Source organism: Megalops cyprinoides, chromosome 3 (genome assembly GCF_013368585.1).
Source record: "Megalops cyprinoides isolate fMegCyp1 chromosome 3, fMegCyp1.pri, whole genome shotgun sequence".
Lineage (NCBI taxonomy): Eukaryota > Metazoa > Chordata > Actinopteri > Elopiformes > Megalopidae > Megalops > Megalops cyprinoides.
In genome coordinates this window covers 16,259,375-16,286,772 of record NC_050585.1, presented here as the reverse complement: position 1 = coordinate 16,286,772, position 27,398 = coordinate 16,259,375, and the positions used below count along the sequence as shown (strand labels likewise).

Genomic DNA, 27,398 nt, shown 5'->3' with positions numbered 1-27,398 from the left:
GTGTGGTTCACAGGAAAATGAAGGGTGTCCTAGAATAACATGGTAACCCACTTTTTTTGACAGTGTTGATTATGACCTAAAAAGCCAAAATGACAAGTTGACTTTTCATTCCTTTGTTGTAAAAACGGAGCCGTCACCAAAAAAAAGCGTTTCACAACCTTAATCGCAAAGAAATTAATTTTGTGCAGATGATCTCCTTTTTCAAATGTTGGTGACTACAGACTGTTTTAGACTGCAGTTCCTGCGGGATCCAGTCTAACAAGATTTTTAAGATTTTAGACTATGTATTGCTGTCTTGTCAACCGAGTTACAACACGTCTACAGCACATTTAAAGCCAGAATGGTGGATAGGAGCAAGTGTTGATTTCCCTTTCAGTCCCAGAGGGAGGGGAGCAGGGGTCAGTTTGTTGCCAAAAATGGTTTGCTAAGAGAGACAGTCTAGTGATGTCACAATGAAGTGACCATGTTGTCAATTTTAGAATCATTTCCTGTGTCCAGTCATGTTTTTTTTTTATAACATTTCAGTCTTTCTGCTTTTACTTTACATTTTACATTTTAACGGTAATGGCTTGCCAGTCTATTGACTGCTGCACAGAGACATTGTGCTGTCTCCACTGTTTACTTTTGGTGGGAAATGGCGTGTGTCCTGCCTTGTATGCCATCTGGCCTCTCCTTTGTGCATGTGTGTGTGGTACTGAGTTTGTGTGTGTCTGTGTGTGTGTCTGTGTGTGTGTCTGTGTGTGTGTCTGTGTGTGTCTGTGTGTGTCTGTGTGTGTCTGTGTGTGTCTGTGTGCGTGTGTGTGCGTGTGTGTGCGTGTGGCAGCCCCTGCATTCCCTCTGCTCGTTGCCCTACTCTGTTTACGCCGACGGGGAGAACACACGCAGTTTAATTAGCTTTCATCTGTTGGAGTGGGAGAGCGGCAGCGGCGATGGAGGGGGGCCGGAGGGCTGAGGCAGAGGGACGAGAGCAGAGAAAGCAGAGAGAGAGAGGGAGACTGAGCGAGAGAGAGAGAGAGAGAGAGAGAGGGAGACGGCCAAACAGAGGCGGGCGATAAGGAGGGAAAGCTGAGGAGCGTCTTGGGGACGGCCCGGCTGTAATCGCATGCTCGCGGCTTGTCACTCAGTCCGACAGGCTTTGACACTTTGATTTCTCCTCTCCGGCCTCCCCCGACGTTATCTGGATTACCGCACACAGTGTCCTTACGTGTCAGAGCAGACGCCTTGACCTCGTGGAGACGCCCCGCCCTCCGCTCTGTCTCTGTACCCCTTCCAGATGGTGAGGTGGTAAAAGGACGACACAGATGGACAGGTGCATTCAGTGGCCAAACACATGTCCAATCAAGAGCCTCCTAATCTGTATGTACAAAGAGCATTGAACGTGGGTTCTGTGCTGTTTTTGAAAAGCGATGTAACTTACTTACTGTGTTGTTTTTGCATACCTGTAAGACATCAAACATACAGCACTCTCAAATCGTCTGCTGCGCTGTGGGTTCTGGAGTTGCTGAAGTCTCTCTGTCTTTATCATGGTGTTGGGACTTCACTTGGCGCTGCTCCAGTCTCAGAAACGTACTTTTATACAGCTCTGCGCCCTGGACTTCCCTGTTTGAACTGCCGACTCTCCCAGAGTGGAGTGCATCTTGACCTTGGTTTGACTCCCAAGCAGAAAGCGCCCTCAGTGCTCCACAATGGGACCCACCTTACACAAACACAGGAAGCACAGATACAATAACTTTAAATCACTCACAGGTACAAACCAGTCATAGGCTGAGCATTTTGCTCACCACAAAGGATTTTAGGTCAGGAATGTTTAATATTCTTCCAAGAGTGGACTATGGATTTGTTTTCCTTTGAACTGGTTAGGTGCAAATGATTTACAGAGTCTACATGGTCAGTGGCTACTTTCTACTTGAATGTGTAATAAATCTCGGGAGAATATACCTTGCTACCTTTGGGGCCCTGGTTTGTGAGTTGGTGTTTATTGGCTGCATTGATTAACCCCTCGCCCTCTCTCTCTGTGTGTTTCATCCAGTCGTTGGCGGCCAACGCGGGCACGGGCTTCGCCGTGGCGGAGCCGCAGGTGGCCATGTTCTGCGGCAAGCTGAACATGCACGTCAACATCCAGACGGGGCGCTGGGAGCCCGACCCCTCCGGCACAAAGAGCTGCCTAGAAACCAAGGAGGCCGTGCTCCAGTACTGTCAGGAGGTAAGACCCGCCCGCCGCACCCCCCATCCTGCAAGAAGGACCGTAATGAGCGTTGCACTCGCTCACTCATTCCATGGAGTCAGCTGAAATTAAACAAAGCAAATACCAACCCTTTGGAGATGTATGTGGTCACGCCTCCCTTGAAAAAGCAATATGTGGTAATTTTATGTAAACGTGTGAGTTACAGTGCATAAAAAAGCAATTTAAACATTTCATATAATATAGTATTGTAAATTGCACATGTAATTTGTGCATATATTGTAGGAAAGATATTTTACAATAAATGCGCGTAAAACTGAGTTAATCTCTCATTTTGCTGGTGCATTTTTGTAAGGGCGAGGTGACTTGACAAAAGAGCTTAGAGAAGTAGTGCGTAGTGACAGTGTAATCCAATTCCCTGGCAGTGATTGTGCTGGGCTGAGCTGTGATTGCCCCCCGCCCCCCTCCCCCCACACACTCGCACACTAAGGAATCAGGAGATTGTAGGCTGCTGTCTGGAGGAGACCAGGATTACATTGTTCTCAGGCTCTTCACTTGTCCATCTCTTTTTCATAATTCTAAGTGTATTTTTACAAAATTTGTTTTCCTTTTTTGAAAGATTAGTGTTCTGGATTGTAGCTGCCAGGGCCCAGGTCTGACTATGCTCTTCTTGACGAATATATACTCTCGTCTTATCGGTAGTAAATATTGGAGGGTGTCAGACTTTGCTTACATCCTGCCTGGTACCACACAAACCATTCTGCCCCTTATCTCTCTCTTTCTCTCTCTCTCTCTCTCTCTCTCTCTCTCTCTCTCTCCCCCCCCCCCCCCCTCTCTCTCTCTGTCTCTCTCTCACTGTTTTTTTATTTCTTTCTTTCCCTCTTCTACTCTAATTTGTTTCAAGCCACAACCATTTCTGTTGATTACAAAATCTATCCCTCCCTGAGCACTTAATTGGCATTATCCATCATAAAGAAAACATTTTTCCAATTGCCAATTTATTTTCATCTCCCTCTTAATTTACACCCCATTAACATTAAAGACGTTAGAGTTTCCTCGTCAATTCACCAGATCTTATGAACGGCTTTCGTAGATGAAGGGAAAAGTGACTGTGATTTGTCATGGCTGAGGTGATGTTATCTTCAAATTGTGAAGAACAGATCAATGGCATCTGTTCAATATTTCTCTCATCTCTTCTCTGTAACAGATTTACCCCGAGCTGCAAATCACTAATGTGGTGGAGGCCAACCAACCAATCAAAATTGAGAACTGGTGCAAGAAGGAGAAGAAGCAGTGCAAGGGGCACGCCCACGTTGTGGTGCCTTACAAATGCCTGGGTAAGCTGGCCATTTGGCTCACTGTTCGTCCGATTGGACACTTGAGGGTACAGAGGATACAGTCCAATGAGAAACGGTGTTGCTGAAAAGCTCACATGACATCATCAACAGAAACGCATCCAATCGCATCCCATTTAAACTGAAGCCACAGATTCACCTAACGTCGGGGATATTGCGTTCCACCGAACAGAGGTCACGAGCAGAGATCAATAAAGAAAGGTAATATAGAAGATGCTATCGAACAATCCCGGGTTTTTCAATTTAAGTGATCCCCACTGGACTGTTGCTAATGAGTTTTAGAATTGCTTTCTGGTGGAAATAATACACAAAATGGTGCAATAAAACACAGTCCAGTTTCCCTACCCAGAGAGCAGCTCTAAAACAAGAGGTGACACAGAGCTCTCAGAGGCACAGAGCTCTCAGAGATTACCCCCCCCCGGTTCTGAAGCCCGGCACTCTGCCCTGTCTGTATTACTCCCCTGGGCCTGCTTTTCTGCACTGTTGCCATTCATGCTTCATGACTGTTGATTGGTGATCATCGTTTCTGCACCGATGATTGATGAGGGCAGAGCGATTGTTCTCTGGCAGCCTGACAAGTCTGGAGGACGTGGCGCCGAGTCCTCGTCACTTCCCTCCCTCCTTCCTCCCCCGCCCCGCCCTGCCCCATCCCTGGCCTGTCCCTGTTGTTTTTCCTCCCCCGGGCGCCGTGCGCTCCCCCGCCATGGCCGTGGAAGCCTCCTCTCTCTCCACAGCCCCGCGTCTCTCTTTTCTATCCCTGTGAGCCCAAGCCCTACTCCTTACTCTGTTCCTCTCCTCTCCTGTCCTCTCCTTTCCTCCCTTCTCTTTTCCTCTCACTCTCCTGTCCTCTCCCCTCTTCTCTCCCCTCTTTTCTCCTCTCCTTCTTTCCTCCTCTCTCCCCTCTCCTCTCTCCTCTCCAGTTCAGTCCGTGATGGAGTACAGTGCTTTACGAGATGAGAAAAGCCATTAGCGCCCTCAGCGAACTGTGAAATGGGCTGACAGTGGTTCTGAGAGGCAGCAGGGGTTTTTTTCCGGGGGGGTGGGACGCAGCACGAACCGAAGCCCAAAGCGCTGACTCTGCAGATCAGCAGACAGAGGAAGGGATGAAACGCACACCGAGGGGGGAGAACACGCACTCACGTGCTGGCCTGCCAGTTGGTCGTGTCTGGTCTGTTTTGTTTTCAATGGTTTCGTTTGGCATCCCAGTACTCCGGTCATCCTGACTTGCCTTCCTTTTCCTTCCCTCTCACTGTCGCTCCCTTTCCTTCCCCTTGCCCCCCTGCCGTCGCACCCCAGGAGCTGCCGACCTGAATAAAATGGAACTTTTATCCGGTTTCATCATCTCTCGTCCGTCTGCCGTTTCTCTGAAAAATGGATTCAATTTGGAGAGATGAGCCTACATGGTTTTATTGCCTTTTATTGCGTGTCCCAGGGTGATCAGCGAAAATGAGTTCTTGCTTTTGATCGCTCCCCTTTGCATAAGCACGTGGCCCCAGTGCAGAACTTTCTGTATTCTGCCAGACTTGTAGAAATTATCTCCGTATAAATGGCTAATCCGGGAAAATCCCTGCTCTCTCTGGCCACCGGATGGTCTCTGCGGCTCTGCATTGTCAGGTCAAATCCGGGCTTTGTCTGTGCATGCATTGTGGTCAGCTGAAATGAGTGAGTGCATTGTCAGAGGCCTGAGTCAACTCCCAGCAAACACACAGGTGTGTGTGCGTGCGTGTGGCTGTATGTATGTACGTATGTGTGTACACACACACTATATGGACAAAAGTAGTCACCATTACATTGTAATGACATTGTATTCAAATACACATACTTTAATATGGAGTTGGTCCCCCTTTTGCAGCTATAACAGCTTCCACTCTTCTTGGAAGGCTTTCCACAAGATTTTGGAGTGTTTTTGGGAATTTGTGCCCATTCATTCTGTAGAGCATTTATGAGGTCAGGCACTGATGTTGGACGAGAAGGCCTGGCTCGCAATCTCCGTTCCAGTTCATCCCAAAGGTGCTCGATGGGGTTGAGGTCAGGGCTCTGTGCAGGCCAGTCAAGTTCTTCCACACCCAACTGATCAAACCATGTCTTTATAGTCCTTGCTTTGTGCACTGGGGCACAGTCATGTTGGAATAGAAAAGGGCCTTCCCCAAACTGTTGCCACAAAGTTGGAAGCATAGCATTGTCCAAAATGTCTCGGTATGCTGAAGCATTAAGATTGCCCTTCACTGCAGATAAGGGGCCTAGCACAAACCCTGTTGGTGTGTGTGTTGGTGTGTGTGTTGGTGTGTGTGTTTGTGTGTGTGTTTGTGTGTGTGTTGGTGTGTGTGTTTGTGTGTTTGTGTGTTTGTGTGTGTGTGTGTGTGTTGGTGTGTGTGTGTGTGTTGGTGTGTGTGTGTTGGTGTGTGTGTGTGTGTGTGTTGGTGTGTGTGTGTTGGTGTGTGTGTGTTGGTGTGTGTGTGTTTGTGTGTGTTTGTGTGTGTTTGTGTGTGTTTGTGTGTGTGTTGGTGTGTGTGTGTTGGTGTGTGTGTGTTGGTGTGTTGGTGTGTGTGTGTTGGTGTGTGTGTGTCGGTGTGTGTGTTTGTGTGTGTGTGTTTGTGGTGTGTTTGTGGTGTGTCTGTGTGTTGGTGTGTGTGTTGGTGTGTGTGTTGGTGTGTGTGTTGGTGTGTGTGTTGGTGTGTGTTGTTTGTTTGTGTGTGTGTGTGTGTGTTGGTGTGTGTGTGTGTTGGTGTGTGTGTGTGTGTGTGTGTGTTGGTGTGTGTGTGTGTGTGTGTGTGTGTTGGTGTGTGTGTGTGTGTGTGTGTGTGTGTTGGTGTGTGTGTGTTGGTGTGTGTGTGTGTGTGTGTTGGTGTGTGTGTGTGTGTGTGTTGGTGTGTGTGTGTGTGTGTGTGTGTGTGTGTGTGTAGTGTAAGGATGCAGAGCTCAGGCAGGAGATGATGCAGCAGTGCAGTCCAGAAGAGCAGATTGGCTGCTCCCTGACTGTGACCCCCATGCACAGCGGGTAACCGTGCGAGAGACACAGGGGCGTGGATGAGGAGAGAAGGTTGAGAGACCAACAACGCAGGCAGAGGAGAGGAGAGAGGCGTGGGGAGGCATGACCCAGAGGAGACGGGGCAAAGCGAAAGTCAGAGAGACAGACAAGCAGGTCAAAAATAGCAGAAGAGGAAAAGTGCGGGAAATGGAAAATGCCCAAACAGACCCACAAAGGAAAGACATGAAAGTCCCTGGGGATTGGGGGGGGGGGGGGGGGGTTGGATGTGGATGAAAGAGTTCAGGAACAAGGCGTTCATTTAGAGGAGAACGGGGCCATCTGAATAATGCAGGGGAGAGAGAGAGAGACCCTCGGCGACACTCTGCTCGGAGTCACAAGACCGCTGTTGTATTCCAGGCGTGTAACACGCGAGGGGCAGGAGATTAGACGGTGTTTTAATTTTTAACCGGGCTCACGAGAAGCGGGCCGGGCCGGGGAGCGCTGGAGCGAAGGCGAGCGGGAGGGGCTAATTTCGTGAAGCAGCTCTCTCGGTTGTAGGCAGGTTTTCTGGTGAGAGAGGCCTGGAGGCTGATGAATATTTAACTGCCTCCGCACAGCACTGATGGTGACAGTACACTGGGAAGAGTGTCTCCCCATGGCTTGTTTACTTAAACCACGGGGGGGGGACCTGCTGCAGTTTCTGTCAGTGAGGTTTCAGGTAGTTGCATCAGTCCATCGGTGCCGAAATCTCACCTTCAGGAAGACACTTTGGTCTTTACAGAAGCCTTTGTGTTCTTCATTCTCTTTTTCTGTCAGAATGGCAAGCCTTGGTTAAAATGATGCCTATATTTTCTGTAAAGGGGTTACATTGTAGGTGTATGTGTGTGTGTGGACACAGGTTTACATGAGAGCCTGTGTCTGTGTGTGCATGCACATGTGCGTGCATGCAGTCGTGTGTGTGTGTGTGTGTGTGTGTGTGTGTGTGTGTGTGTGTTTGCGGGCATGCATGTATGCATGTGTGTGTGTGTGTGTGCTAGCCTGCAGTGTCCTCAGAGGCCAGTGTCAAGGCAGCAGCCGGGACTAAATCCCCCACCCCCCCTTCTCTGACTGTGGTGCGAAACATGTGCACCAGGGTGTGGATAGACAGTGGCCTCTAGCAGCCACCCTGGATCATTATCAACCGTTTGCACAGAATGGCTTGAGCTGGGATTAGGGTTTGGTTGGCTGATTCTGGATCAGTGCAATACTTGCCTGTAGTGTTCTACGCAGTAACAGATTACTGGCCTTTTCTCACTCTTTGCTTCCTCCACTCAGCTTCATAATCCCGCCGGCATAATGTCTTTGTCAGGCGACTGGGGATTATTTTGGGGATTATGTCCCGGAGCAGGTGGATTTTGGGGGGTGGGGGGGTCTTGTGTTTGTTAGTGGACCGGAAGGGCGGCTTACACAAATGACACATAAGAGATTAAACACTGAGGGCATGACAAGATCATTTTTTCATTCTTTTTGTTGTCAGAGATGTTTTTTGCAGCTGACCCACCCCCACCCCGCCACCGCTCTGCTGTTATTAGCGCAGGTTCACGTCACCTCACAGAGCACCTCACTGATCCCCAGTTACCTCACAGGGCTGTCCCCAGGTGGACTCCTGTGTCCTGTGGGCGTGAGCGCCTCTGTCTGGAGAGCTTTGAGAAGCGCATCTCCCCCCTGCGCCTCCCTGCCAGCCTGCATGGCCGTGTGTGGTGGGAAAGAAAGCCAGGAGCTGCTCTTTATCACCACAGCGGCTGGTAGAGGGGGACGCCTTCGCTCTCCCCTCGGGGACACGCCTGTCCCCTCACCCCCCAGTGGCTCAGAGCATAAACACAACCCCACTGGCCCCCTCATGCCGGCCCTGGAAGGCACCTCCAGGGGTATACTCTATGGGCAATAGTCTGATGATGGAATGTATCGAAGACCATGTGTATCTTTTCATCATCCTTTCAGTATAATTACCATTTGGTTCTCACGGTTTTTTAGAACCAGCCTGTATATTTCCATGAGTATAACAGCGTAAATACACAAATGCATCTGATTCTGTTAGTGATCCGCTAAAAGCACTGACAGGTGCCGCAGTTCCCAGTTGTATGTAATTGGGGCACAGCGTGTGACCACTCTGTTCACCACGGGCGGCTGCCAGCACTCATTTTTGCAGTCACGTTTTCTGTAACATTAGTATGTTTGAAAAGACTTCAGACTGAAGCAGGAAGAGGTGTTGAGTGTGCTTGGGGGTACAGGTCTGACTGGGGAGAAGGCATTGCAAAAGGCACCCAGCTCCTTAAGGGGGCGAGAAGTGGCTGTCCACTGGGCAATTTCCAGCTTCCCTACTCCTCTTTTTGCCCTCTCATTTTCCGAAACATTGCCTTTTTGCACGCTCTTCCTTTCCTTCGCCCTGAAGCTGGCAGGGCTCCAGACCCGGCGCTTGTTTGCGGTGCGGCAGTAAATGGCCAGTCTCAGGCTCTCTCCAGCCGTCTCCTTCTCCCCTCTGTGTGATTATCTTTCCCCATCTCTCTCCCTCTCTCTGCCTGTCTCTCTCTCTCTCTCTCTCTCTCTCTCTCTCTCTCTCTCTCCCCCTTGGCCCCTCCTCTCCTCTGGGGAGCATTAGAGGCTGACCCTCCCGATGTGCCACACCCATTTTTTCATCATCCGATCTGATTCAGGCTCTCCAATGGACCGTATGTCTGATCACCATGTGATTTTTTTTTTTTTTTCCCCCACCTCCAGCCTTCTGCCTAAGCTTGGCTTGGCGTATATTAACCACGACTAATTTAGTCCCAGATATCTTAGGGTGTTTTTACTGGGATGAAATGCAATGAAATGGGATTGAGCATGTTGGGGGGGAGTGGGGTGGGTACTGACTTTGAGCTCTGTCTGATGTCCCCCATCCTTCTCTCTGTGTGTCTGCAGTGGGCGAGTTTGTCAGTGATGTCCTGCTGGTGCCAGAAAAGTGCAAGTTCTTCCACAAGGAGGGCATGGACATGTGCGTCAGCCACCAGCAGTGGCACGGAGTGGCCAAGGAGGTAAATTCCTCGCCGCAGCTGGGTATTCTGGAAATTCTGGAACTGTGGGTTGCCGTATCTCATTACATTACACAGATTGATGAAATATTACATGATGTTATACCATGTTTTTTAATGATAAACTGTGTCATATTTTGCAACCTTGGGTGTGTAATTATGTATCATATTGCTTTATATTTAAGATTTTTTATAGGCCCGATTATGGTTTTTAGGCCCGATTTGTGGTCCTTGGTTTATGTCAGGGCCTGATCATTTCACTGCATAATCAGCTGCAGGCCGCATCCTGCCTCTCCCTGTTTCCCTGAGGCTCCGGTCCCAGCGGAGGTCTGGGTGCGGCTGGAGCTCCTTTCCCTCCCATTTCTCTGCTAATCAGATGAGGGAGTAGCGCAGTTAATCCCTCTCTCCCCCTCCCCCCTCCCCCCTCCCCCCGCTCCCATGGCTCTGGGGTCTGGGGGTCACGCCAGCTGCGGCTGAAACGCACCGGGGCCGGCTCACCCCCTGCCCTCTCAGCTGTCAGCCTCCCGGCCACGTGCGCTTTCTGTTGATTAAGCTGGCCCAGACGTTTGAAGTGGTCCTTAAACGCCGACACTATTTTTAAAGGACTATAAATGGTCATCTACCCACGGTGTGGAGTCACTCACACCATCTGAAAACCTTGTTGCGTCAAAGGTTCCTCGCTTATGCAGTAGTGTGCCCTGAGTTTGTTTCATTTGTTTGAACTGAAGAGCTTGAAAGAACAGGACTTATACGCCGTAAGCCTTTCCACTGGAGTGTGTGCAGAAAACCCTGGTACTCCTGACATTGACAAGGGCCCAGCAGACTGTTGGTTGTTTTTGTGTCCTCTTGTGCCTTCAGAAAAATCAATAAAGACTTAAACTGACTGAAACCTCATCCTTCTCAGTGTAAACCTCTTCATCGGTTTTTGACAGATAGTTTTGAGTTCTGCACATCAACTGAGAGTAAACATTTGCCCGTCTGTGTGATAGATATTCATGGTGGTGCTGGACCAGAGTTTAAAAGGCAGGGTGGGGAATAGGAAGGAAAGTTCACTGTTCTTAAACTCTGTTCCCTTCCCCTCTCTCTCTTTATCTCTGTCCTTCTTCCTTTCTCTCTCTCTCCCTCTCCCTTTCCCTCTGTCTCTGTTTCTCTCTCCCTCCCTCTCTCCCTCCCCTCCCTCTCTCCTTCCCTCTCTCCGTCCCTCTCTCCGTCCCTCTCTCCCTCCCTCTCTCCCTCTCCCAGGCCTGTGCCAAGAGCAGCATGGTCTTGCACAGTTACGGCATGCTGCTGCCCTGCGGAGTCGACAGGTTCCGCGGCACTGAGTACGTTTGCTGCCCACCGTCTCGCACCGAGGAGCCAGAGCCACGCCCCCAGGTCTCCCAAGAGGAGGACGAGGACGAGGAAGAGGACGAGGAGCAGGAGGTGACCGAGCTCGACCAGGACGTGGATGAGGATGAAGATGAGGAGGAGGACGAAGAGGACGAGCTGGTTGAGGCGAGGTGTGTTGGAGAGAGAGGAGGTCTCCGAGTGTCCTTGTGCTGTGCCGTGCCGTACCCTGCTGTGCTGTGCTGTGCTGTGCTGTTACGTGACACCTGGTGTCTCTCTCTCTCCCCCTCCCTTTCAGCGAGGCCCCTGTGGAGGAGCAGCCGACACCAAAGACTGAGACTGTAGAGGAGGAAGAGGATGAGGAAGATGAGGAGGATGAAGAGGAGGAAGCAGACTACGAGGAGTACGAGGATGAGGAGGAAGACATGATGGAGGAGGAGGAGAAGAAGAACAGGGACAGCACCCAGGACACCCCAGATGCAGACAAAACTCTTCAGGAGGTCAAAGGTATGTTACCCCTGACATCACATATCATCTCATGTCATTACTCCAGAGTGTTACCTTTATCCTTGCTTTATGAGTTATGGTTAATCTGCATTCCAAATCCAGCTCTCCTGCATGTTCATAGTCTCTTCACAGCTTCCATTTTGTTTTTAGATGCTTGTCTTATAAGTTACAACAAGTTCTGTTCTTATTATTTAATGTCATTTCATTTGTTTTATTTGTATAACGGATACATCAATACTGCTGTCTGTTGGCATCACTGAAAATGTTTCATGAGTTGCCAGTGGACAGTGTAGCCATGCTGGGTAAGGCAGGTGTTGTTTGGTAAGTGCTCTTTGTGCCCCGTGTGGCGGGATGCTCTAACTGCTGTCCCCCGGCAGCGGTGTGCTCCCTGGCGGCCGAGACGGGCCCTTGCCGGGCCTCCATGCCGCGCTGGCACTTCGACATGAGTCAGAAGAGGTGCGTGCGCTTCGTGTACGGGGGCTGCGCCGGCAACCGCAACAATTTCGACTCTGAGGAGTACTGCATGGCCGTGTGCAAGCCTCTGAGTAAGTCGCACGCGCGTGGTGCGGGGCAGCTCGCCGACACGCTCCGTCAACCGGTGCAACCCACACGCAGCGTCACTCTCACTCCCGCGGATGCAGCTAATGACACACTGCGCCACAGACTCACCCTCACAACAACACACCTAACACTTTACCCACTGGCCAGAACAAACCTACTGTCATACACATAAGCAGCCATTTGTGATACCAGCTGTGCCTCACATACTACCACCCTGCTGTTCAGCCACAATGTAACATTCCTTTCCCGCATAAACACACACACACATACACACATACACAGGATGTGTCGGATGTACAGATACGTTACACAGAACCTGCTCATCCATAGTTAGCCCTGTTGCCAGGCCTGCCCCTGCATATCAGATATCACATACTCCACATCTCAGGCACGCACATTCTCACCCACTGACACAGTCACGCGCGACCTCTCGAGCTCCACTTCTCTCAGGATCGTTGGCTCCTGTCTGTCTGCTCTCTCAGCTTGCTGCGTCTCAGGTCTCCAGTCCTCCCCCTTTGTCCACTCTGCTCCTGTCTGTCCGTGCAGTCTGTCTGTCCATTCACTAAAAGTGACTCTGTGGGGAATAACAATAACCGTGCGTCAGCTGCACTGTAAGAGAAGATTACACTTTCTGTCATTGAGTCCTTGGAAGAAAGGCCATAAGTCGTATGATTGAATACATGCTAAAATATAAGAAGTAAAACAACAAAGCTTTTGAAGCAACAACATTTTGATGTGTTGCATGTCAAAGTGTGTGTAATAGCTGTGTATGTAATGTTATTAATATACTAGAATCACCTGTTTTAAGACATAATAAAATCTATTATAATTAATGCAAACATGTTAAAACCATATTTTGACAAGAAATCCTGTTTTGGATATTGTAACATGCGCTACTTTTTCCACACGGGTGATTGGTTAGTCAGTACGTCACGTGAGCTTTAAGGTCACCAGCCTGTGAATCTGCCAGTAAATAGCCTCCACATACTTCTCACTCATGCCTAAGGTTGTGACTTTCAACTTCCATACCATAGTGCTTAAAAAGGGACATAGCACCAGTGCTGCTAAGATGTTGTGACAGCATCAGTGAGGAAGGTTCTGTCAGGCCGGTGAGAGCGTGGAAATGGGGAGGGAAAAAAGGGCCGTGGCCGCGAGGAGCCGCGTCCTGCCTGAAGGACTCGTAGCCTCACCCTCCCCGACGCAGTGAACCGTCACACTCCTCTGCTGAACGGCGTAGCACCCTAAACCCTCCTATTAGCGCACGATAAGCCTTGCCCGTCAAGGCGTCCGCTCAGGAAAGCCAGAGAAGAAAGAGAAACGGAGGATGAAAGAGATTGAACATGAAAGACTGTCACACTCTTTCAAGTTGTCGGGGATTGGGCAAATCCTCGGCACAAATGGCCCGGGGCGCGCGCGTTTCCCGCTGGATTAGCGGCCCTCGTTCCCTCTGTCTGCGGTCCTGCTGTGTGTTTAAACCCTCCTCTCCGTGTGCGCCTTGTCCGTGTGCCTGTCTGTCCGTCCGTCCGCCCGCCTGTCGGTAAGCTCGCTCTGCGCTGACCGCGCCCCTCTCCCTGCGTTGTCCACAGTTCCGCCCACCCCTCAGCCCACAGACGACGTGGACGTGTACTTCGAGACGCCGGCGGACGACAAGGAGCACAGCCGCTTCCAGAAGGCCAAGGAGCAGCTGGAGATCAGGCACCGCAACCGCATGGAGAGGGTGAGCCTAACCCCGCCCTCGTCCCCCCCAATGGCCACGCCCACCCCCTCCATCTTTTTCTCTCTCCTCTTGTTATTGAATCCCCCCTCCTTCTCTCAGTTGATATGACTGGATATGTGCTTACCCTCTCTCTGTCTCTCTGAGTTTGACTGTTGACTGGACACAAGTGTCGCTCACCCTCTCTCCATCTGCCTCTCTCTATTCCTCCCCTCCTCGCTCTCTCTCATTCCGCTTTTTTTGGTTAATTAAGTATCCCCATTAGCTGACACCTGAACAACAATTCAGTGTTATTTTTTGACGTATGCTCACCCCCCTCCATCTATCTGTCTATCTCTATCAGACTGGCTGCACAATCTATCAGATTGACTGTACATTCCCTCTCTCCCTATGTGTGAGTGCTCACTCTCTCTGTCTGTTGGTCTGTAGGTGAGAAAGGAGTGGGAGGACGCTGAGAGACAGGCCAAGAACTTGCCCAAGGCAGAGAGACAGACGCTGATCCAGGTAGGCCTTCTGCCCGTATGCGTTTGCACTCACCCACATCCTTCTCTGCCTGCTGACATCTGCACAGGTCCTGCCCCTCCCTGCCTGTGTACATCTGGCCTGCTCATGCGCGGCCCTTTTGGGCCCAAATTGTTCAGGTTTCCCAGCTCTTTTTCAACCACAGACGCTCTCCGGGCTGGGGAGGGAGGCCAGATTGGCCTAATCGAGTCTATGATGAGTGGAGGCAGGCGGTTAAGTGCCTGCAGACTCTGTGGCCCTCCAGGACCAGGCACAGATCCACATTCCTCTGAGTTCCATCCACCCCCCTCTGCTCCCCCCCCCCCCCTCAATCTGCTCATTTCTCCGTTGTGTGATGCTAAACTCCTCTCCCCCCTAGCACTTCCAGAGCGTGGTGGAGTCCGTGGAGGAGGAAGCAGCCAGTGAGAAGCAGCAGCTGGTGGAGACCCACCTGGCGCGTGTGGAGGCCATGCTGAACGACCGCCGCCGCCTGGCTCTGGAAAACTACCTGGCCGCCCTGCAGGCAGATCCCCCCAGGGTGAGGCACGCTAACGCGCTGACACACGAACACGCTAGCGCGCTAGCATGTTAGCATGCTCTCCCGAGGCTGTAGAGAGTGGATGCCACCTTGCGCTCAAGTTTTGCGCGTTGTTCGAATTAGCTGTGTTGAGGAGAACCTGATCCCAGATCAGCGCTTAGGGGCCCATTCTGCAAAAATCCACCATGTTATGTAATGAAATAGGCCCTAGTGCTATGTCTATAATGTTTAAAGTGTGTGTGTGTGTGCGTGTGAAAGAGAGAAAGAGAGAGAGAGTGAGTGAAATTTCACATGCATTTTTAAAAAATTTAATCCTTTCTAGTGTTATCAATGCAAACAAAAACTCTCTTGATCTCCTTGCTGGCACTCGTGTGGCCTGGTGCAGCTAGTGTGAACAATTGCCCTCTCAGCGTCTGCCTGCCGGTCTCACTCTCCCCCCTCCCCCCCAACAGCCGCACCGCATCCTGCAGGCTCTTCGCAGGTACGTCCGCGCTGAGAACAAGGACCGCCAGCACACTATCCGCCACTACCAGCACGTCCTGGCCGTCGACCCGGAGAAGGCCGCCCAGATGCAGTCCCAGGTCAGTCTCCGCGCCCGCCTTCCTGACCAACACAGCATCTACAGCGTCCACCCCCTTTGCCTCAGATCAGTTCAGACACGTTTAAGCATGCAGGGAGCTATGTTTCCCTTTTCTCTGGGGTGTGTGTGTACACATGCGTGCGGTCTGTGTGTGTGTTTGTGTGGGCGAGTAAGCAGGAGTGCTGGAGCACACAGGAGTTGGGTGTAGGCTGGAGGAATTCCTCACTTCTGTTCCACTCAGTCGGAGTCTGCCACAAGAGCTTAGTCCAGAGTTTGGCGTTGCACTGAGCTGTGTCACCGCAACCCCCAGAATGACTGAAGCCTGCAATTTGGGATTGTGGCTGGCTGTTTTTTTTTTTTCTTCAAGAATGTTGTTTGAGTTTTTTGTCGTCTTTACTGACGTGCAGGAGAAGTAGCTGAAAACTGTTAAGCTGTTGTGAGAGAAAATCAATGCTACGCTGTCACAGGTCTATTCAGTAAAGGAAGGGAAAGCCTGTGAATAAAGAGAGCGAGAGGTGGCCAGACCTGTCTGTAGCTGAGCAGCATGAATCCTCATAACGCTGCTGTACCGCCGTCTCTCTTAGGCTTCAGAGTTGTCACTGCTTCTGTGACTCGTTTGGAAAGGGTTCATGTGGCGACAGCATGTCAGCTACGTGGAAACGGGGCGGTGATTGCCCTCCAATAACGATGGTGCCGCTGTTGCTCGCGTCTGATCTGGCAGGGCCATAACCGTGACCCGCCTGTAACCGCGCGCTCAGTGAAGCTTCCATCTGAGATTAAAGCACAGGAACATCCTTTAGACCGCGCCTGCTGCCATCCTCTTATTTCCCATGAGTGCGGAGGAAGTGCACTCGGGTAGCACACGAGAGAGCGAGAGGGAGAGAGAGAGAGAGAGCAGATGGTGGGGTTTATCGCTGGTGATTGATGGCTGGCTCGCGGACAGCGCGCCACCTCTCCTCCCTCATTCCCGTCTGAGCGACTCTTAAAGGGCACCTGACCCGCTCCCTGGTGAAGTCATTGGCTAAATGGAGCTAGAAAATATGTTCTAGGGAAAAGTCAATAATGTAAACCCCTGGGAGAGCTTTTTTCTCAAACACAGTCACATGCTCTGCAGGACTCTAGATACTTGTGACGTCCAACCAGAGCCTTTCCCAGGGATTTATTTCCACATTTGAGATATGGACAGCAATCATGGGCCCAGGGTTGTTTTAGTTGGTTGGGTGGTGTTGCTGATCCGTGTGGACATCGCTGGGCGCTGTAGCACATGCGGCACAGAGGCAGAGCATTTGTCCCACAGGAGTGCAGAGTGCGAGTCAAGCTTGTGGTCTTGGTAGTGGACCCTGTATCCTTGTGTATGTGTAAAGGGTCGACTCCACCCCCTAAGCAAAAGAGTGATAAAGAGAGGAGCAACCTATCCTTTATCATTACAGTATCTGTGGTGCAGTGCAGCACGTACATGGGCAGAGATGGAAATGCCAGGGGCAGGTTTTTGTTGCAGTTTGCTGAAGGCGAAGATTCTCTGCTGCCCTCTAGTGTTGGCAGAATGGTACTGGGTCTGGGTTTGTTCTGAATGCAGACAACAAGGATCTTACTTTTTATGTGCAGTACTGGCCCTGTATTGGTCATCGTCAATGTGTCATTCTAACGCTGCCCGTTTGGTCCTCCCACCAGGTGATGACCCATCTGCATGTGATTGAGGAGAGGATGAACCAGAGCCTGTCCCTCCTGTACAAAGTTCCCAACGTCGCCGAGGAGATCCAGGATGAGATCGGTGAGCAGAGCGTTCTTTGGAACATCAGAACTTCGGAACACAAGATCTTTAAGGCCACCTGGTGTGGTTCAGTTTACCACTACCTGATCATTTAACATGCTCATCGGATTGGATCTTTCTAAAAAATTCTTTTCTCGCCTCTTCTTTTTCTTGTAGAACGATCCTAGATGTGTTTTAAGTGACTGACTTGAAATTTGCAAATGCATACTGCAGTTCCAGGCTTGGGGGCGGGGTCATGTGCGGTGCGCTCTTTGCACTCTGGTTTCTCTCTAGGGTGCATGCTCTCAGTCCTTCTCTCTAGTCTCTCTTGTTGACGTCCTCCTCTCAGAGAAGAGAGGATGTGAAAGCTCACTTAATAAGCAGTCCACCACGGGAGGCGAGCGCGATCTTAAACTTGTCCGTGTTTAGGACTCATAAGCTGCCGCTCGGAGGTGGCTGTTATTGCTGCTAATAAATTCTGCCGAAGCCCCGTTAAGCGAGCCCAGTTTACATAACTGAACGCGAGCTGACACTGCAGCTCTGCCGGGCGTCTTTCCTCCAGCTCCGCGTCTGTCTGCTGAGCAATTATCAAAGACAATGACGGAAAATTACCGCACTTCTCTGCGGCTCCCAAACAATCAAAGGCAAGTGACTCTCTCTCTCCTGTTTCGATCTGTCTCCTGAGCGCCCCTGCCCCGCAATTAACCAAATAAATCTGGGCTCTTCACATTGTTCCTTGATTTGTTTTTTTTTTTTTTATCCAGCTTTGTAGTTCTTACATCTCCAGAGCTGAAACTGCAGACAGAAACCGGGGGTGTTTTTTTTTTTTTTTTTTCCTCCCATCTGATTTTGCTGATAACGTACAGAACAATACTGTGGTGTGTCGGTACTGACAAAAGACAAGCGAATCCACTGACAGAACTGGGTCAGAGCTCTCTCCGACTCTCTCGCCCCCACTGGGGATATCGGCAGATTCAAAGGGGAAAGGCTGTGTGTACATAAATACTAATTGGGCAGTGATCAGGGAGAGGATGTCCTGACAGCTGCTCTGTTGGGACACTGGAGGAGCAGGGTGCGGGAGTGCTGGAAAGTTCGTTCCCAGCAGTTTGTCTCCTGTTGGCATCTGTGTGTCTGTCGGTCTGTCCTTGTCCGCCCTCTGTGCTCACATGCGCTCCCTGCGTCCCCCCTCCCTCCCCAGACGAGCTCCTCCAGGAGCAGAAGGCCGACATGGACCAGTTCCTGTCCTCCATCTCCGAGTCCCAGCCCGATGTCACTGTGTCCTCCGAGGAGAGCGTGGAGATGCCGGCCCCAGAGGGCAAGCCCTACCGCCCCTTCTACGTGTCCTCACTGGGGTCCCACCAGGAGCCTGAGGGTGAGCCAATCCCGACCCCTGGTCGGGACACGCTGACCTATGGGGCTGCAAGGAGTGTGGGGGTAGGCGGGGCAAGCGGATGTATGGGCTAAGCAAAGCGGGGATCTGAAAGTTACTGAATGAATCATTGCAGCGCAGTCAGTATGGTGTGCGTATTGGGGGTAAGGTGGGCTGGTGTTTGGGAGGGCAGCGTATAGGCCCAAGGCCTGAACAGATGTGCCATACTGGCCCCTCTTACAGCCTGAAAGCTAATGGCCATTTAAACAGGCTTATCTAAACCAGCACAATTCCTCTGCTAACCTCATATCTAGACCTTCTAACAAGGGTCGTGTCCAGTTGCCAGTGTTGCACTACAAAACTGAATCCAAAACAGCTTGAAACAGCTCTTTATGTCCGATGGTGTTGAAGATTTATTTTGCCTCCCAATGCCATGGCATTCATTGATATGTAGTTTTCCTCTTTCTAGAGTTAATGAAACCAAAATCCACAAAATAGACTTAATATGAAATGTGTCTGACTATATGAATGGCACAAGGCCATCTGAGTTTTGTTTCAGGACATGTTTCTATTTTATCCGTTTGATTTTTCAAATAATTTGAAGTCACGGACACAGTTCCCGGGGGCTGGCCTTTCTTCTGGTGTCCTTGCCCAGTCGGCTTTGTACCTTTTTATACCTTTTATACTCTGCTCGCCTGCTTTTCCTTTATCTCTTTTTCCCTTTCCTCCCCTCATTATTTTTGCTCTGTCCCAATGGCTAGGCGCTCTGCCCGACACACTGCGAGCCGTCAAAAAAGGTTGGTATCTCTGCTTCCTCTCATTCAGTCTCTCTCTGTCTCTTGTCCATTCCCCATGCCCCCTTCCCCGTCTCCTTTTTACCTTCGAGTCCCCTGCGTGTTTTCTTTCACACTATCCCTTCTTCTCCTCTCCTCTCTTCTTCCTGCCTCACATTGTTTTGCAGTCTTGTGTTATAATCCCCACCTGATCTTTTACTTGGTTTGTTTTCCATTGTTTCCTACAAGTAAGTGCAGGGCTGAGTGTGAGTTTGTGTGTAAATTTGTCAGGTTTTACCTGATTGGTTTCCTCCTCCCAGCAGTCCACCAGGCTTGTGTTGAGAGCCAGTTTCCACAGTGTTTGAGTTAATTTGCCCCCCAAAGACTAGTGTGGTGACCCAACCATCTGAGAAAGGTTTAACCTTGAAATCAGAAGCTGGCCCGGAGCAAGGCGCTAGCCCGTTTTTAACTGATATGGGTTTTTGCTGATGGGCCCTCCCTCCTGACCATGCCCTTATATCTCTAGGGCTTGGTGTGCGTGTGGATTTGTTTTTGTTAAGTCTGCCCACGTTCGCACCCCCACGGGTACTGAAGTCCCATCCGTCACGGTCCAGTCAAACTGCAATCTGTTGCGTAACTTCTGGCTGCAGCCTTTTGCGAGGCACTCCGGAAACGATCGATGTAATAATGACGCCAGGACAGTGTGTGATGCCGGTGCCACCGTGGTCATGCGGCCGTGAGCACAGTGTAATCGTCGATCATGTGTCCTGTGCTGAGCCCCCCCCCCATGCAGATCTCAGACCCCTGTCCCCTGCTGTCTCAGTCAGCTCACCCAGAGATCACCCCCCCCCCCCCCCCCACCACTCAGTTCTCACTGGCTCGATTCAGATGGATTTTACACAAACATAAATCCAGTAAAGATGTTAAGGGGGACACCTGGTGTTATTCCAACATGCCTAATATCTGCATTTAAATCCGATTTTATTGTGTTGCATAAAAAATGGATACTCATCTACTCACACTGTGCTTGTTATGGCCTGGACTTGATTCGCAAAATGAGAAGTTTTGGAAGAATTTTTGCAAGAACGTTAACATTGCCATACGAAAACTGTGCAGCAGAGTACTGTGGGCATTACTGGACCAGGCTGCTTCAGTCTCCTTTGTATGGCTCTAGCAGGCGTTGTAGGGGTTTATTCACAGGGTGGAGTTAAGCTGAAATTTGATTGGCTTATTTGTGCTGACTTGTGCTTTGTCCTGGCCCTGGCTGTCTCCCTGTGGCCTGACTAGTGCCCTTCATTCCACAGGGTCTGGACTGGATGGGCTTATCGGTGCTGAGGAGAGAGTCATCAATAGCAAGGGCAAGATCAGCAACAAGGCGGTAAGAGTGGAGCCCCTCCCACAACACTTCTCTAATCTTGGAAGACAACGATCTATGCCCTATGTGTTAGTGATGGGGGGGCCTCATCGCCCTTTGAAATGAGTGGAGCTAGCATGTGCTGCAGCTGTTTCATTGACTCAAATTGATTGTAGCATTTTGCCATGAAGAGCATTTTCTGTTGGTTCCAATGAGTCAGTGAGTCAGCACATGGGGCTCCACCCATTATGGGGGTCATGAAGCCCCATCTTCCCATCACTGGTCTCTGGAGGTTTGCTTTGCTCCCCATCCCCCTGCTCTGCTTCACTGATAATGGGTTGCTGCCACAAGAACTCCCCAATGCGCAGGTTTGGGTCCGTCTGCTTTGACTCCTAAAAGCTGTGTCCCCGCAGCGGTTTCTCCCAGCAGCACCTCTGGACCTCTCTGCACACACTGGGTGTCTGGGGTTGGTTACTGCACGAAGCCTGAGGCCTTGAACAGGAATGCATCTGTGGATGCTTGGTTTTGTGCCATCGATTTTTAAAGTTTTTTTTTTTTATTGCGTATCGAGACATCTCTCTTTCACAAAAGTGCTCCAAGGGTAGAAGTTCCAGATTTCCTTGCCTATTTTTCAATTTGACAGTAAGTAAAAGTTAAAATGTCCACTACCTCAAGGTTATAGTCCTGTGGTGGTGCATAAATCTACTCACTGTTCTGTTTGCTCAAGCTGTGGATTCTTCTCAAAAAGGACCAGTTGGGCTCATTACTACCCCTGGACCATATTTGAATATTGATTAATTTTATTACTTTTTTATGTTGCAAAATAACATCTCCCACTCTGTGTTCTTATGTCTTTGTAGGTACTAAGTTTGTATGTCAGGGTTTCATGAGTCTAGCCGCTTCTGTGCCGTAGATATGTTCCATGTCGTATGTTCTATCACCTAAATTTGCTTGTAGACATCAGAGTAAAAGTAAAAAAAGAGTTAAACTAATTATGGATAGGAACAAACAACTACAGGTAGAGGGGTGTTGTAGTCACTGCTGACCATTATATTTGCCTCCCTCTTTCATCCTGTAAATGCACCCACAAACCTGCACGCACACATGCACACGCAAGCCCTGCAGAGAGTGTAACCCGGCCCTCCCTGTCTGTGTTGACAGGTGATTGATGAGTCTCTGGATGTTAAAGAGGTGATTTACAGTGCAGAGAGAGTCAGCGGTATGCATGATGATGAGGATATGGTGAGTACAGCGCCCCCTGTCAGCGACCTGGGGAACTGTAGACTAATAGCAGCTGGGTCTGAAAGGGGAAGAGGGTATTGTTGGGGGACGGGGTGGGGCAGGGGGGCATATCCCACTTTTAACACCCTCCCCAAAATCCATTTTAACTTGGATCTATCCAGGATGGAGTCCAAGACATATATCTCTGTCTCATTATTTCATCTGTATAGGATGTGAATTATATTTTGAATTAGATAATATGATATATATTAGATAATCCACTGTATGTGTGCATGTTTTCATGCCAGTATCACTGTATATGTAAGTACACTTGTGACTTTATTGAGATTGCATACAATTTTTGGTAAATGCACAAAATATCTGCAGAGGCTGACTATAAGGGATCTCCCTGCTGGGCAGGATTGTACATCAATACATTAACAAAAAAATTAAATACTTAAATGCACAGCTAACATGGATGGCATGTGTCAGTGAAACATTCACTGTGTGCATTTTTGTATTCACTAAAGATGAAAACATTTCAGAATATCTTTCATTTTGAACACAATACTCTGTCAGTGGCAGTGGAAGACCCCACCTCATGTGTAAAGTTTAAATATTAGGCAGCTTGTGCACATTTTAATATGTTAGCCTGTTTTTATAGTCTGATTTCCATTTTCATGTAAAGAGACACTTAATTTCATAATCCTGTCATTATGAAATATGTTTGAAAAACATTTAGCATAAATGATCATTTATATCATCACATTCCAATAGCTGTAACTCATAATTATATGTATTGAGTTTTAATGCAAATTTGCAGGGTAGCAACCACGCACATTTTTGTACTTCATGATTTGTACTTCCTGATTTGTACTTTTTGTTTTATTTTTTCTCTGTTGTATCTATCCCTTCATACTGCTATCCTGGTCTATCGAGCAGAATGCCTCAGTCCCCAGACTACCTCTTCCTCTCAGGCCCAACTGCAACTTATCCCTTTCTCCACTTACTCTCTCTCTCTGTCCTCTGCTGTGGGCCTGTAATGGTTACTATAAAGCCTAGTGCACACTGTGCAATTTCAGCCTTGATTTAGCTCCTTCAGCTGCACTTCAGAGCCTGCCATGATTCTGAGAGTAATTCGGCATATACGAGCTGAAAGGGAGCGTGTTGTGTCAGGGCCTACAATTGGCAGTTGCTCTTCTGTGCACCTTACAAGCAGCAAATGGAAGTCAAACAATCTTGAAATTCTCACTAGGTCCTGTTCTGAGCAGTGCTTCACAAGCAGTGAGGGCTTTGATAGCAGTGAGCAGTTCAGTTGTAACAGCATGCAGGTTGTTGGAACTGCAGGAAAAAAGCAGTACAGTACACGATAGAGCAATTAAGATAAAATGCAAAAAAGAGAGTGCCAGATATATTCATTTATTAAGCTGTAGCGTTTAATGAATCAGTCCCCGAAAATTGCTTCCACTACAAACAATGGAAGCACAGTACAAGGAAGGCAATAGCTGGGCAGCTTGATATAAGCAGTGATTGACTTGGTGTGTGCTGAAACTGGGGCAAGTTCCTCATCAAATTATATGCTAGCATCAGCGTGGACTCTGGAATTGCCGTGGGATGCTAAGGTTGTGGCACAGAGGACGAGTCCCTGAATTCAAAACGCGTTTGGTGTGTCAGCCCCAGGGTCCGTGAATCAGCAGTAGTCCGGCTGAAGTGTGTGTCGGGTTACCCTGCAGTGCTTTTGCAAGATCTTAATATGTGTACAAGGCTTAAGGGTCATTACCCCGAGAGCAGTTCTTGGACATCATAATAATACATATGTGCAGACACTGGCCTTCATATTATCTAGGTGGAATTATTCTATTCCATCTACCCGGTGTCCAGATAATATTTATCAATTTGCACAGAAGATTTTCAAGAACTTGCTGTTGGCATTTTCTGTCCCTAGCACGCCATGAGAGGAATGCTGCATGATACTGAGATTACACCTGGATTATACACTTTGCCTTGGGACCAAGAAGCATTATTTAACAACAATGGCACTGTATAGAGTCAATGATATCAATGCTACTTCCTTCTAAGCTCCTGGCTGGACAACTTCCTTGGCAACAATAGGATATACCTTTCACCTCTACTTCCTGTCACTCGTTGATTCTCTCCTGTGCTCTTATGTGCGGCCTGATTGAATGTGTACCGTCTGGCTCCGGCTCCCTGTGCCTTTCTCACTCTCTCTCTTTCTCTCTTTGCTCCAGGAGTCATATCGGCCCCTGGGGGAGGAGTTTAGCTTCGGGAGCAGCGCTCTGATTGGCCTGCTGGTTATCGCAGTGGCCATAGCAACGGTGATTGTGATCAGCCTGGTGATGCTGAGGAAGAGACAGTATGGCACAATCAGCCACGGCATCGTGGAGGTCAGTCCAGCCCCATCCCACAGCTGTTTCTGAATGGGCTATGGATACAAGTAGTGCAACACATGCAATATATGTAAATGCAAAAAGGAAAATCTAAATTAATGACTAACAAAAAAGTTAAAGTGAGCTTTATTTGACCTCTACATGTACCTTTTATGTCATTATATCTTCAGATATGTGGCTCCTGTGTTCCCTCAGGTTTCTGTACCTCCTTATCTAGGTGACTCCCGTTTGGTAATGGGAGATTCTAGCACCATCTGGCATCATAGGACATCCTGTATCAGATCAGCACATCCTTGTGCACCTCCTGTGTCAGAAAAGTTGAACAACGCATGATGCATTGAGCTCCTCTAACTGTCAGCTGGGGCTTTTTTTGTCCGGCAGGTTGACCCCATGCTGAGCCCAGAGGAGCGTCACCTGAGCAAGATGCAGAACCACGGGTACGAGAACCCCACCTACAAGTACCTGGAGCAGATGCAGATCTAGCCTGGGCAGGAAGGGGCAGAGCTTCAGAACCAGGAGGAGAGAGTGAGGAGGAAGGAGGAAATACTACTGACAAATAACAGAACCGCTCACGTCAAGAAATCATCTTCTTTACCTGAGAAACGCAAATTCCGGCTCATTAAAAAGCAGCCCTTGTAATGCTACTACTACTGTTGTACTGTAGAACTGTTTCTTCTCCTTTTTTCCTCTTAAAAAGGCAATGTAACTATAATGTCTAAAAAAAGATCACGTGGAATCATGTGATTTGACAGATGTACAACAGTGATTGTTTTCTGATTAAAGCAAATTTCTTTGGTTCTTCTATTCGGAGGTTTGATAAACAAAAGGCAAAAAAATATTGATTTGGAATGATTACATGTAATTGAGTAACAGTCATAAGACACTGCAGCTTTTCTGTATCATCTTAGTGTCCATGAAATGACAACTTATAAAGACAAATAAAGATGTTGATTTTTTTTCCTTTTTAATAGATTGCTTGTATATGAAGGTTCTTTGTACTGATTTTAATGTATAGTAAAAGAAACAAAAAAAGAAAAACAAAATGTTTTTTTTTCTGTTCTTTGCTATTACTAGCTACAAACTAAAAATGTGGGTGTTTTTCGTCATGTTTTTTTTCCTCAAGTCCAACGACTGTTGCTGAGTATTACCTTTGTCTCTCTGTGATGATGTGGTGGTGAAGGGAAAGGATACAGGCCTCCAGCCCCATTCTCACTTCTGTGCTGAGCACAAGTGAATGAGAGCCTTGAATTGTAATACCATTACACACTAAAGGCTCATAAAGCCAAGCGCTCCCTTTCGCATTTCTATCTGGTGTTGGAGTGACACGTCCTTTGAACATTTTTTTTTCATGTTCAAATTGAATGCTGATCAGACTCTGGCTGACAGGGGAAGAGTTCAGTCTTGCAGGTCCCCTGGGACCAGGTGCTACCCTGATCTCAGTACAGTGTGTAGTCAAGCAAACCTTGCAGGTCTGTGCTGATGTCTATGAGGGAGGAAAAAACAATACATCAAGTAGCTGGTAATAATTTGCACAAATCCTTTGTAAAGTAATGGGTAAATATATATATATGTGTGTATATATATATATATATATTCAGTAAAATCCTGTGTAAATTCCAAATATATATAGTTACAAACTAGACATTTTGTTCACCTGGTCTGGTTATTGCAGAGCAGTGAGCACGGTCTTGTTAAAACGACCGCTGGAAATGGAAGAAGAATCGATGGGAGCTGGAGGTCCAGTTAGATAAAACACCCAGAGTTGTGTTTTTTCGTGCTGTGAGCACAAGCTGGACCAGGAGTGCATTCTAAGGTTTTCGTCATGTTTTTTTGGCTCCTGATTTTATGACATCTGCATGGTGCTTCCAAGGTCCTGTTGTGGTCAGACACAAAAAAACACATCCCTAAGCTAGTTGAGCTGGTTTCAGATGAAAGGAAACAGAATATTTTCCTTTTTAATGGTTGTAAAGAAAGAGAGAGCTGAATCAGTTTTATTTTCTCATAGTAAAATCTTTGTATGCCTGTATAGTTGATGTTGCGATCATGGCTTTTATGGAGGACAACCTGTGGTGTGAATTGTTCTTATATAAATATATATAAATATATTTTTAAGTTTTTTCTTTTGTTTTTATTTTCTACTTTTCTTTTCTCTTACTGTGACAGTAACTCCTATGTATGGCTATCTCACTATGCACCGATATGGCTTCAAATCTTGTAACAGCCTGCTTGATTGCGGGGCAATTAAGGATGAATATATATATATATATATATATATATATATATATATATATATATATATATATATATATATATATATAATGAATCTAAAACTAAACTAAATGACGGTGATGATAATGATGATAATTAATGTGGGGAACACATCAATAAACTCACTACTACTTCCATAGGTTATGTGTCCTGCCTCTTCCTTCACAAACTGCTTGCACATTTGTTTGTGCTCTGGTTTACTTGTGCTCTTGTCTTCTTCGTTGGGTGCGTCACATGGCTGATAAAATGCGTTATGTTTACCTTTTAGAACGCTTGAAAGCTATGATTCAAGCTGTGTAATTCATGCCATTAAATTTTGAAAGTTATCTGCAAGCATTAGAGGGAGATTGTTTATTTGGTGTATTTTATCCGTAGGGAAACGCACTATACATTTCTTAACATGCCTGTCACATTCTTTATTAATTCAACATTGCTGAGTCCAGAACCCAGCATTCTACAGCACTATACGGTTACTCCTTAGTTGCTGCAATGCATTACATGTTGTCTCCAGCACCTCCAGCCCAATGTGCGCTATGAAAGAAAGGTAATCTAATTACGCAGGTCATAGATAATGCAATGTCCGTAAATGACTGCCCAAACATAATGCCCAGGGGCAGCGTGAATGCAGAAGGCTGATATCCAAACAAAGTACGTCTTTTATAGTGCACAGTAATTTACCAGCGAACAATTTTCACTCGTTTAAACTATTAAAAACTATACTGCGGGTTGTTTTGGAAATTCTAATTGACTCAAAAACGTGTGTGTCATAGTTGCCTAAAACATATAGTGTAGGCCTACTGTATACAAAAAGTCTAGTTTTCATCGGCATGTGTTTTCTATGATTCAGACAATAGCCTGCATAGTTTGCAAGTATTACATTGGCAAATTACATATTTGAATTGTTCGATTCATTTTTCTCATGGTAGTTTCGTTCATTACTAAAGTACCAACAAACCAACAGTTTTTAAACTAC

General features: G+C 48.1%; 1 protein-coding gene across 5 annotated transcripts in view; it reads left to right on the top strand.

The window, feature by feature from the left end:
* LOC118774086 (amyloid-like protein 2) overlaps positions 1–25,064 on the top strand; it is a 45,294-nt gene extending 20,230 nt beyond the window's left edge. Inside the window, exons 2-18 of one of the 5 annotated variants that reach the window (XM_036523210.1) lie at positions 2,030–2,203; positions 3,390–3,519; positions 9,446–9,558; positions 10,798–11,054; positions 11,180–11,388; positions 11,766–11,933; positions 13,536–13,666; positions 14,093–14,167; positions 14,544–14,702; positions 15,155–15,283; positions 16,954–17,053; positions 18,231–18,404; positions 19,163–19,198; positions 20,479–20,552; positions 21,690–21,770; positions 23,999–24,154; positions 24,539–25,063. In XM_036523210.1, the coding sequence (XP_036379103.1) occupies positions 2,030–2,203; positions 3,390–3,519; positions 9,446–9,558; positions 10,798–11,054; positions 11,180–11,388; positions 11,766–11,933; positions 13,536–13,666; positions 14,093–14,167; positions 14,544–14,702; positions 15,155–15,283; positions 16,954–17,053; positions 18,231–18,404; positions 19,163–19,198; positions 20,479–20,552; positions 21,690–21,770; positions 23,999–24,154; positions 24,539–24,640 (2,268 nt within the window). In that variant the 3' untranslated portion in view covers positions 24,641–25,063. Of the gene's footprint in view, positions 1–2,029; positions 2,204–3,389; positions 3,520–9,445; positions 9,559–10,797; positions 11,055–11,179; positions 11,389–11,765; positions 11,934–13,535; positions 13,667–14,092; positions 14,168–14,543; positions 14,703–15,154; positions 15,284–16,953; positions 17,054–18,230; positions 18,405–19,162; positions 19,199–20,478; positions 20,553–21,689; positions 21,771–23,998; positions 24,155–24,538 lie in introns of all 5 variants that reach the window. The other 4 variants (XM_036523215.1, XM_036523213.1, XM_036523211.1 and 1 more) reach the window with 4 other exon arrangements.
* The last annotated feature ends 2,334 nt before the right edge of the window (positions 25,065–27,398 follow it).